This window comes from Calidris pugnax, unplaced genomic scaffold (assembly GCF_001431845.1).
Source record: "Calidris pugnax isolate Ruff unplaced genomic scaffold, ASM143184v1 scaffold498, whole genome shotgun sequence".
NCBI lineage: Eukaryota > Metazoa > Chordata > Aves > Charadriiformes > Scolopacidae > Calidris > Calidris pugnax.
The window spans coordinates 114018-126236 of record NW_015091244.1 but is presented as its reverse complement, the minus strand read 5'-3'; the positions used below and the strand labels follow the sequence as shown (position 1 = coordinate 126236).

The following is a 12219-nucleotide window of genomic DNA, read 5'->3' as shown; positions in this document are numbered from 1 at the left end:
GAGGGAGATGGAGTGGAATGGAGAGGGAGGGATGGATGGAGGGAGAAGGGGAGGGAGGGATGGAGAGAGAGATGGAGGGAGGGAGAGGAATGGAGAGGGAGGGATGGAGAGAGAGGGAAGAGGGATGGAGGGAGAGGGATGGAGGAAGGGAAGAGGGAGGAAAGGAGAGGGATGAAGGGAGAGAGCGAGAGGGGTGGAGGGGGAGGGAGAAAGAGAGAGGAAAAGGGAGGGAGAGGGATTGAGAGAGAAGGGGGGGAGAGGCATGGAGAGAGAAGGAGGGAGGGAGAAGGAGAGAGAAATGGAGAGGGAGGGAGAGATGGAGGGAAGGAGAGAGAGAGAGATGCAGGGAGAGGGATGGAGGGAGCAAGGGAAGGAGAATAGGAGGGAGAGAGGGAGAGGGATGGAGAGAGGGAGAGGGATGGAGAGATGGAGAGAGATGTGAGGAGGGAGAGATGGAGGGAGGGAGAGGGATGGAGGGAGAGGGAGAAAGAAGAATGGAGAGAGATGAATAGAGGGAAGGAGGAATGGAGGGAGAGGGATTGAGGGAGGGAGAGAGATGGGGAAGAGGGAGGGAGACGGATGGAGGGGGAGAGGGATGGAGGGAGAAGGAGGGATGGAGGGAGAGGGATGGAGAAAGGGAGAGATGGAGGGAGAGGAAGGGAGAGGGAGGGAGAAGGAGAGAGTGAGATGGAGAGAGATCTGTATCTCACAGATACATCCAACTTGCCGTCGGCATCAGAAGCAGCTCCCGTTCTCCCTTTGATTCCTCCATTTTTGCCAAAGCTTTTATTTCTAGTTTTTACATTTCTTAAAGTGCTTTTTTTCCCCTCTTTGTCCCACTTTCCCTGTGGCTGCCCGGTGATTATGGGGTGGGTTTATTTCTCCTACTGGGTTAAATTCTGCCCGGCTGGGGAGTTTCCTATTGCTGCTGAAATAACAATAATACAAATCTCCCCAAGGTTTACTGAATAATTGAGTTTTTGCCTTTTTTTTAAATTTTTTTTGGCCATTTGATGCTGGTTGCTGCAGGGCTGAGGGGTTTATTTGCATTAATTCACACCTGCTTTTGCCCCGGGGAAGCTTTTCTGCTGGTGAAACACAATTCGGGGCTGTTTAGTGCTATAAATTTAGGGGGAAATTTGACATTTCTGAAGGAATTCTGTTTGGGTCGTTATGTGATAAAACACATTTTTTTTATATATTTATTTATTTTCCTTGAAAAGAGGAAGAGGGATGTGGAAAGTGAGGGCTACAAAGGGTTTTAAGATGTTTTAATTCTGGTTTTCTGGCCAAAACCCACTGGGGTTGTGATGTTGAGGGGGGTGGGGGGGGATGGGGGGGAGCTGTTAATTAAGCGCTAATTAATCGTCTCCCCTCGCCCCTGCAGCTCCTTCAGGTTTGAATCTTTCGACTCCTACGACTCCAGGTCGTCGCTGAGCGACCGCGACGTGTTCCGCTCGGGCTACGACTACGGGGACGCGGCCCCCGACCGCGGCGATTCCTTCGGGGGGGGGCAATTCGACAGCCGCCGGGACCGCAGCCGGGGGGGCGCCGGGACCCCCACCAACGCCCCCCCCTCCACCTACGGCCTGAGCAGGGGCCGGGCTCCAAACCGGCTGCAGAACCGGGGCCGCCCCACCGTCTTTAACCGCTCGGAGCCGTTCCCGGGCTCCTCCAGCTCCGAGCGCCTCTCGGCCCGCTGGAACGAGCTCAACTACATGGGGGGGGGCCGCGGCATGGGGGGGGGCGCCTCCAACAGGCTCCCCTCCCTCTTCTCCCAAGCCCTGGTGCCCGATTACGGCGACTACGGGGATTACAACGACTACGGGGACTACGGCGGCGACTACGGGGACTACGGGGATTACGGCGATTACGGGGACTACGGGGATTACGGGGACTACGACTACGGGATGATGGGCATGGCGGGCATGGGGGTGGGGCGCTACGGGACCCCCCCCTACGGAATGGGCAGGCAGCGGCACCGCGACAGGATGGGCGCCGGCCCCTGGCACGGGAACACCCTCATGGTAATTGGGCACCTCCGGGGCTGCTTTCCTGGGGAAAATCCCTTTTATTTACAATCTTTAGGATTATTTATCATTTTTAGGATTATTTATCATTCTTAAGATTGTTTATCATTTTAGGATTATTTATAATCTATAGGATTATTTAGCATTTTTACAATTATTTATGATCTATAGGATTATTTATCATTTTTAGGATTCTTTATCATTCTTAGGCTTGTTTATCATTTTAGGATTATTTATAATCTATAGGATTATTTAGCATTTTTACAATTATTTATGATCTATAGGATTATTTATCATTTTTAGGATTCTTTATCATTCTTAGGCTTGTTTATCATTTTAGGATTATTTATAATCTATAGGATTATTTAGCATTTTTACAATTATTTATGATCTATAGGATTATTTATCATTTTTAGGATTCTTTATCATTCTTAGGCTTGTTTATCATTTTAGGATTATTTATAATCTATAGGATTATTTAGCATTTTTACAATTATTTATGATCTATAGGATTATTTATAATCTTTAGGATTGTTTATCATTTTTACAATTATTTATAATTCTTATGGTTGTTTATAAGCGGGAGGGGGGACGGGGAGGGAGGTGGCCGCAAACGCAAACAGTCTCCGAGCGGCGACGAGCCCGAGGGCAAACAGGCCAAGAGCGACAGCGAGGGCGACGACACCGAGAACGGTACGAGCTCCCCTCCCCTTTTTGCCCGTTTTCCCCTGGGATTATTTATCATTTTTACAATTATTTATAATCTATAGGAGTATTTATAATCTATAGGATTATTTAGCATTTTAAGGATTATTTATAATTCTTATGATTGTTTATCATTTTTACAATTATTTATAATCTATAGGAGTATTTATCATTTTTACAATTATTTGTAATCTTTAGGATTATTTATCATTTTTAGGATTGTTTATCATTTTAGGATTATTAATAATCTATAGGATTATTTAGCATTTTTACAATTATTTGTAATCTTTGGGATTATTTATCATTTTTACAATTATTTATAATCTATAGGAGTATTTATAATCTATAGGATTATTTAGCATTTTAAGGATTATTTATAATTCTTACGATTGTTTATCATTTTAGGATTATTTATAATCTGTAGGATTATTTAGCATTTTTACAACCCCCCCCCCCAAGTCCCTTTTTTCTCCTAATTATGGGGTTGGGGTGTGGTTTGGTTTTTTTTTCCTCCCGCTGGGTTAAATTCTGCCCATCTGGAGAGTTTCCTATCACTGTGTCTCAAAATAGTAATTATAAATCTGCAAGATAAATAGAGAACTCACTCACCACATCAGGTGAACTTCATTTTTTGGAGAAACACCCCTCTTAATTCCCATTTCTTCCACTCAGAATAACTTAAATCTGGGTAGAAAGGGGTGTCCAAGCTTTTCAATACCCATTTTTCCATAAAATAGAGCCTCCAAATGCTTCCCTGGCCACAAATCCACAATTTTGGAGGCGCCAACCCAATGAAAAAACCTTTTTCCACCCCAAAATCAATCTACAGAATCACAAGAACTTAACCTTTTGGAGGCGAGGCGAAAGTTGGGGGGAATAATTTGATTATTTTTTTTTTTTAAAGCTTTTTTTCGCTGCTTCGACTATATTGATACAATTCTCTTTTTTCTCGTGTTTTTTTTTTTTTTTTTTTTTTTTTCTCTTTTTTTGTTTTTTTCAGCAAAAAAGAAGGGGTTTCCGGCCCCGGGCGGGCGGGAGGGGGGACGGGGAGGGAGGTGGCCGCAAACGCAAACAGTCTCCGAGCGGCGACGAGCCCGAGGGCAAACAGGCCAAGAGCGACAGCGAGGGCGACGACACCGAGAACGGTACGAGCTCCCCTCCCCTTTTTGCCCGTTTTCCCCTGGTTTTCCCCCGTTTTCCCTTCCCAACCCCTCGTCGCATCCTTAAAACGGGGCGAATTTTACATTCTCTGGATTTTGTGGGGACGATTTAACGCGCCCAGGGAGGAAGGACGGAGCCTCCAAAGACAAACCAGGGCTTCATTTGCCATTTTCAATGGGATTTTGACCCATTATTGCAAAAATTAGTGATTTATTAGGAGTATTAAGTGGGGAAAAAGAGCCCCCCCCTCCAGACACCACCCAAATAATTCTCCTTTTGTGCAGCAGATGAGGGCGAAGGAGAGGAAAAATCAGGAGACGAAGCTGACAAAGGTGTAAGTAACTTTTAATTTATTTTATATATATAAATAAATATATATTATTATATATATATTATATATATTTTATAATTTAAAAAATTATTTTTCGTCAATCTTTGGGGGTATTTAAACACTTGAGCAGTTTCCTCTGCTTTTATCCCTGCCCCGAGGCTCAGAATATTTCAAATCGTCCAAAACCAGCATTTTGAGCCCATTTTTTTTAATGAAATTATTTCCTCCTCAGGCTTTCCTGCTGCCCTTCGGTGGGGATTCGGGGCAGATCCCTTTGCTCTGAGGTGCCTGAAAAGCACTTTTAATGGAAAGATGTTGCTCCTGTGGTGTTTTTTTCCGCCGCTGACGAGGCTCGTTAGGGCTAAACGCTAATTAGGGGTTGATTTCCTTCCTGGGGGTCATTGCCACTTGGTGTCCCTCGGAGCAGTGACTCTGCTGGCGAGGATTTAAATCCTTGGGGAAGTGCTTTTATAGCGATGACTTGATCTAGGAAAAACCCACACCATTTTATAAATAATTATAAAAATCAATAGTTGATTTTTATAGATTTTTGGGCCCAAATGGCCCAACCTTTCACGCGTTCCGAGGCCTGAATTTGGAGGGGGGGGACACACTGAAACCTCCAAATCTCCCCTAAATAACCCAAACATCTCGTTGTGTTTCTCTTTTCCAGGAGTTTTCCAGGAGTTTCTCTCTCTTTTGGGCAATTTGGCGAAGGTTTTGATTTTCTTCTGGATTTCTCAACATGGATATTTTGGATATTGGATATTTCATTGATTTTTCCTCTGCTATTTTTTTTGGAGGATGCCACCAGGATGGACTGAAAATACCGTAAATACAATATTTTAGGGGAAGTCTCAATAGCTGGGGCTAAACCCTGGTATATATATATATATTTTTTTTTTAAATAGATGGGAATATATCAAGGAATATTTGAAAAAGTCTAAAGTAGCTGAAAAAAACGCTTCAGCTGGTTTGGGATTGGACTGAGGTCTCCCCTCAGCCTCCTTTTCTCCAGGCTGAACACCCCCAGATCCTCCAGCTGCTCTTCAGAAGTCCTCCAGCCCCTTCTTCTTCGCCTCCAGCCCCTCCTCCTCCTCCAGCCCCTTCTCCTCCTCCTCTTCCTCCAGCCCCTTCTCCTCCAGACCCCTCACCAGCTCCATTGCCCTCCTCTGGACCCACTCCAGCCCCTAAATGTCTTTTTTTTTTGTGGGAAGGGGCCCAAAACTGGACCCAGCCCTCGAGGTGGGGTCTCACCAGTGCCCCAGTCCAGGGGGACCATCACCTCCTGAGTCCTCCTCACCACGTTGTTCCTGATCCAGGCCAAGATGCTGGTGGCCTTCTTGGCCACCTGGGCACACTGCTGGTCATGGTTGACCACCACCCCCAGGTCCTTTCCCACCAGGCAGCACCAGCCACTCTTCTCCAAGCCTGTAGCATCCCTGGGGTTGGTGTGACCCAAGGGCAGGACTTGGCCTTGTTGAACCTCATCCCATTGACCTTGACCCATGGATCCGACCTGTCCAGGTCCCTCTGGAGAGCCTTCCTACCCTCCAGCAGGTCAACATCCCACCCAACCAGGTGTCATCTGTGAACTTCCTGAGGGTGCCCTCCATCCCCTCCTCCAGATAAAGGTGTTAAAGAGAAGCGTCCCCAACACCCAGCCCTGGGGACACCACTCCTGACCAGTTCCCAACTGGATTTAGCTCCATTCCCCACCACCCAGGAATTATTTTATATTAACAGGTTTAATTATTCCCCGAGGAATAATTAAATGTGAGGCTGATAAACCCCTGAATTGGAGCTTTCTACCCCAAGACACCGCAGAGATGAGGCTTTGAGTTCTTTTTTTATTGTTTTTTTTTTGGCTTTCCTAATAATTATGAAGGAATTATTGGGAATTGGAATTATTATACCCCAAAATGTCCCGAGGAAGGAGAACATCGTTGGCATCTCTGCTGTCCTGTAGCTTAAACCTTCTTGCTCCAGCCTTGGGAAAAATGAAGGGGAAAAATGAGATTTTGGGGGAAGAATTGGCAGCTCCTCCCAAGGAAGGGAGAGGGAGAGATGTGGGAAAAAAATCAGGATTTTGGTTTTTATCATTTTGGCCCTTCCCAGCCTCTGAGCTGCTGCGGGACGTTGGGAGAGGAGGGTTTGGGGTTTATTTTTCATAAATAATCTCTGGAAACCTTGGAAAAGAAGGTGGTGCTTCCCCGGGGTCGGAAGGTGGTTTGGGAAGGGGGGAGAACTCCCAGAAACCAAGAAATTGAGATTCCCAAGTGGAGAGTAAAGAGGAAATAAAAAGATTTTTCCCCAAATACCTCAGCCAGCGAAGAGAGGGACGACGAGCATGATAATTCTGATTTTATTGATTTTTTTTTTAATTTCTGATTTTCCCCCCCACCTGCATCCTTCAGCATCTGGAGACGGGTGCGAAGACGACGACGAGGAGGTGAAAAAGAAGAGGGAGAAGCAACGGAGAAGAGATCGGATGCGGGACCGGGCTATGGACAGGTGAGAAAAAGGATTACCCCTTCCCTCCCCGGCACTGGGGGAAGAATAATGAGTAAAACATGAGAGAAATCTGCCAGGGAATCCTATTTTGGGGCTCTGAATTCTCATTTTAGCACTTTTCCCCCCTTTTTGTGGATTTTTTGAGATAACCCCAAAGTGTTTAATACACAGATGGGAGTTATAAATTCCAAAGGGTGTTAAAGGAATGAAATATTATGAAATAATAAATAGTAAAATGTTAAATATATAATAATGTATGTTATATGGTGTCTATTTTTCCTGTTCAGAATCCAGTTTGCCTGTTCCGTCTGCAAATTCCGCAGTTTCGAGGAGGAAGAGATCCAGAAACACCTTCAGAGCAAATTCCACAAGGAGACACTGCGATACATCGGCACCAAACTCCCCGATAAAACCGTCGAGTTCCTGCAGGTGGGGGGGGGGGCTCTGTCCTTCCCTGGGGCCGTTTTGGGGTGTCCCAGCTTCATCTGGGGGATGGGGGGAGCAGCTTCATTTGGGATTGTCCTGGCTTCAAATTGGGATGTTCCGGCTCAATTTGGGGTGGTTCCGGATTTGGGGTGCTCTTCCTTCAATGTGGGGTGGCCCTGACTTCAATTTGGGATGCCTGGCTTCAATTTGAGGTGCTCTGGCTTGAATTTGGGGTAAGTCCGTCTTAATTTGGGGCACCTCCGCTCAATTTGGGATGGCCCTGGCATCAAATTGTGGTGCCCCGAGTCAATTTGGGGTGCCCTGGCTTAATATGGGGGGCCTGGACTTCAATTTGGGGTGGCCTGGGCTTCAAATTGGGGCGTCCTGGCTTAATTTGGGGGGTGGCCCTGGCTTCAAATTGTGGGGCCCCAGCTTAATTTAGGGGACCCCAGCTCTAATTTGGGGTGGCCAAGGCTCTAATTTGGGGTGCCCCAGCTTAATTTGGGGTGCTCTTCCTTCAATGTGGGGTGCCTTGGCTCAATGTGGGGTGGCCCTGACTTCAATTTGGGATGCCTGGCTTCAATTTGAGGTGCTCTGGCTTGAATTTGGGGTAACTCCGTCTTAATTTGGGGCACCTCAGGTCAATTTGGGGTGTCCCTGGCTTCAAATTGGGGGTTCCCTGGCTTCTGTTTGGGGTGGCTCTGTCTTAATTTGGAGCAGCCGCTTCAGTTTGGGGCACTTCAGCTCAATTTGGGGTGGCCTTGGCTTCAATTTGGGGTGCCCCGAGTCAATTTGGGGTGCCCTGGCTTAATTTCGGGGGTGCTCGGCTTCAATTTGGGGTGCCCTGGGTTAATTTGGGGTGGCCCCGGCTTTAAATTGTGGGGCCCCAGCTTAATTTAGGGGACCCCAGCTCTAATTTGGGGTGGCCAAGGCTCTAATTTGGGGTGCCCCAGCTTAATTTGGGGTGCTCTTCCTTCAATGTGGGGTGGCCCTGACTTCAATTTGGGATGCCTGGCTTCAATTTGAGGTGCTCTGGCTTGAATTTGGGGTAAGTCCGTCTTAATTTGGGGCACCTCCGCTCAATTTGGGATGGCCCTGGCATCAAATTGTGGTGCCCCGAGTCAATTTGGGGTGCCCTGGCTTAATATGGGGGGCCTGGGCTTCAATTTGGGGTGGCCTGGGCTTCAAATTGGGGCGTCCTGGCTTAATTTGGGGGGTGGCCCTGGCTTCAAATTGTGGGGCCCCAGCTTAATTTAGGGGACCCCAGCTCTAATTTGGGGTGGCCAAGGCTCTAATTTGGGGTGCCCCAGCTCGATTTGGGGTGCTCTTCCTTCAATGTGGGGTGCCTTGGCTCAATGTGGGGTGGCCCTGACTTCAATTTGAGGTGCTCTGGCTTGAATTTGGGGTAACTCCATCTTAATTTGGGGCACCTCAGCTCATTTTGGGGTGGCCCTGGCATCAAATTGTGGTGCCCCGAGTCAATTTGGGGTGCCCTGGCTTAATCTGGGGGGCTGGGCTTCAATTTGGGGTGCCCTGGGTTAATTTGGGGTGGCCCCGGCTTCAAATTGTGGGGCCCCAGCTTAATTTAGGGGACCCCAGCTCTAATTTGGGGTGGCCAAGGCTCTAATTTGGGGTGCCCCAGCTCGATTTGGGGTGCTCTTCCTTCAATGTGGGGTGCCTTGGCTCAATGTGGGGTGGCCCTGACTTCAATTTGAGGTGCTCTGGCTTGAATTTGGGGTAACTCCATCTTAATTTGGGGCACCTCAGCTCATTTTGGGGTGGCCCTGGCATCAAATTGTGGTGCCCCGAGTCAATTTGGGGTGCCCTGGCTTAATCTGGGGGGCTGGGCTTCAATTTGGGGTGCCCTGGGTTAATTTGGGGTGGCCCCGGCTTTAAATTGTGGGGCCCCAGCTTAATTTAGGGGACCCCAGCTCTAATTTGGGGTGGCCAAGGCTCTAATTTGGGGTGCCCCAGCTTAATTTGGGGTGCTCTTCCTTCAATGTGGGGTGCCTTGGCTCAATGTGGGGTGGCCCTGACTTCAATTTGGGATGCCTGGCTTCAATTTGAGGTGCTCTGGCTTGAATTTGGGGTAACTCCATCTTAATTTGGGGCACCTCAGCTCATTTTGGGGTGGCCCTGGCATCAAATTGTGGTGCCCCGAGTCAATTTGGGGTGCCCTGGCTTAATCTGGGGGGCTGGGCTTCAATTTGGGGTGCCCTGGGTTAATTTGGGGTGGCCCCGGCTTTAAATTGTGGGGCCCCAGGTTAATTTAGGGGACCCCAGCTCTAATTTGGGGTGGCCAAGGCTCTAATTTGGGGTGCCCCAGCTTAATTTGGGGTGCTCTTCCTTCAATGTGGGGTGCCTTGGCTCAATGTGGGGTGGCCCTGACTTCAATTTGGGATGCCTGGCTTCAATTTGAGGTGCTCTGGCTTGAATTTGGGGTAACTCCGTCTTAATTTGGGGCACCTCAGGTCAATTTGGGGTGTCCCTGGCTTCAAATTGGGGGTTCCCTGGCTTCTGTTTGGGGTGGCTCTGTCTTAATTTGGAGCAGCCACTTCAGTTTGGGGCACTTCAGCTCAATTTGGGGTGGCCTTGGCTTCAATTTGGGGTGCCCCGAGTCAATTTGGGGTGCCCTGGCTTAATATGGGGGGCCTGGGCTTCAATTTGGGGTGCCCTGGCAAAATTTGGGGTGGCCCTGGCATCAAATTGTGGTGCCCCGAGTCAATTTGGGGTGCCCTGGCTTAATATGGGGGGCCTGGGCTTCAAATTGGGGCGTCCTGGCTTAATTTGGGGGGTGGCCCTGGCTTCAAATTGTGGTGCCCCGAGTCAATTTGGGGTGCCCTGGCTTAATCTGGGGGGCTGGGCTTCAATTTGGGGTGCCCTGGCAAAATTTGGGGTGGCCCTGGCTTCAAATTGTGGTGCCCCGAGTCAATTTGGGGTGCCCTGGCTTAATCTGGGGGGCTGGGCTTCAATTTGGGGTGCCCTGGCAAAATTTGGGGTGGCCCTGGCTTCAAATTGTGGTGCCCCGAGTCAATTTGGGGTGCCCTGGCTTAATCTGGGGGGCTGGGCTTCAATTTGGGGTGCCCTGGCAAAATTTGGGGTGGCCCTGGCTTCAAATTGTGGTGCCCCGAGTCAATTTGGGGTGCCCTGGCTTAATCTGGGGGGCTGGGCTTCAATTTGGGGTGCCCTGGCAAAATTTGGGGTGGCCCTGGCTTCAAATTGTGGTGCCCCGAGTCAATTTGGGGTGCCCTGGCTTAATCTGGGGGGCTGGGCTTCAATTTGGGGTGCCCTGGCAAAATTTGGGGTGGCCCTGGCTTCAAATTGTGGTGCCCCGAGTCAATTTGGGGTGCCCTGGCTTAATCTGGGGGGCTGGGCTTCAATTTGGGGTGCCCTGGGTTAATTTGGGGTGGCCCCGGCTTCAAATTGTGGGGCCCCAGGTTAATTTAGGGGACCCCAGCTCTAATTTGGGGTGGCCAAGGCTCTAATTTGGGGTGCCCCAGCTCGATTTGGGGTGCTCTTCCTTCAATGTGGGGTGCCTTGGCTCAATGTGGGGTGGCCCTGACTTCAATTTGGGATGCCTGGCTTCAATTTGAGGTGCTCTGGCTTGAATTTGGGGTAACTCCGTCTTAATTTGGGGCACCTCAGGTCAATTTGGGGTGTCCCTGGCTTCAAATTGGGGGTTCCCTGGCTTCTGTTTGGGGTGGCTCTGTCTTAATTTGGAGCAGCCACTTCAGTTTGGGGCACTTCAGCTCAATTTGGGGTGGCCTTGGCTTCAATTTGGGGTGCCCCGAGTCAATTTGGGGTGCCCTGGCTTAATTTCGGGGGTGCTCGGCTTCAATTTGGGGTGCCCTGGGTTAATTTGGGGTGGCCCCGGCTTTAAATTGTGGGGCCCCAGCTTAATTTAGGGGGCCCCAGCTCTAATTTGGGGTGGCCAAGGCTCTAATTTGGGGTGCCCCAGCTTAATTTGGGGTGCTCTTCCTTCAATGTGGGGTGCCTTGGCTCAATGTGGGGTGGCCCTGACTTCAATTTGGGATGCCTGGCTTCAATTTGAGGTGCTCTGGCTTGAATTTGGGGTAACTCCATCTTAATTTGGGGCACCTCAGCTCATTTTGGGGTGGCCCTGGCATCAAATTGTGGTGCCCCGAGTCAATTTGGGGTGCCCTGGCTTAATATGGGGGGCCTGGGCTTCAATTTGGGGTGGCCTGGGCTTCAAATTGGGGCGTCCTGGCTTAATTTGGGGGGTGGCCCTGGCTTCAAATTGTGGGGCCCCAGCTTAATTTAGGGGACCCCAGCTCTAATTTGGGGTGGCCAAGGCTCTAATTTGGGGTGCCCCAGCTTAATTTGGGGTGCTCTTCCTTCAATGTGGGGTGCCTTGGCTCAATGTGGGGTGGCCCTGACTTCAATTTGGGATGCCTGGCTTCAATTTGAGGTGCTCTGGCTTGAATTTGGGGTAACTCCGTCTTAATTTGGGGCACCTCAGCTCGATTTGGGGTGTCCCTGGCTTCAAATTGGGGGTTCCCTGGCTTCTGTTTGGGGTGGCTCTGTCTTAATTTGGAGCAGCCACTTCAGTTTGGGGCACTTCAGCTCAATTTGGGGTGGCCTTGGCTTCAATTTGGGGTGCCCCGAGTCAATTTGGGGTGCCCTGGCTTAATATGGGGGGCCTGGGCTTCAATTTGGGGTGGCCTGGGCTTCAAATTGGGGCGTCCTGGCTTTATTTTGGGGGTGGCCCTGGCTTCAAACTTGGGGTGCCCCTGGCTTGAATTTGGGGGTCCCTGGGCTTTAATATGGGGTGACCCCTCCTCTAATTTGGGGTGGCCCCAGCTTGATTTGGGGCAGCCCTGCTTTGAATTGGGGGTGCCTCAGCTGTAATTTTGGGGGGCCCTGGCTTTAATTTGGAGGGGGCCCAGCTGTAATTTGGCGGGGGGGGGGGGCTGGCTTTAATTTGGGGAGACCCTGGGCTTTAACATGGGGTAGCCCCTCTTCTAATTTGGGGTGCCCCGGCCTCAATTTGGGGTGCCCCGGCCTTAATTTGGGGTGCCCCGGCCTTAATTT

General features: G+C 49.6%; 1 protein-coding gene across 1 annotated transcript in view; it reads left to right on the top strand.

The window, feature by feature from the left end:
* Nucleotides 1-12219, top strand: part of AKAP8 (A-kinase anchoring protein 8) — a 28779-nt gene that overhangs the window by 6680 nt on the left and 9880 nt on the right. The window contains 5 exon segments of the mRNA XM_014960093.1: nt 1388-2027; nt 3736-3880; nt 4184-4228; nt 6645-6741; nt 7029-7170. Coding sequence (XP_014815579.1) covers nt 1388-2027; nt 3736-3880; nt 4184-4228; nt 6645-6741; nt 7029-7170 — 1069 coding nt within the window.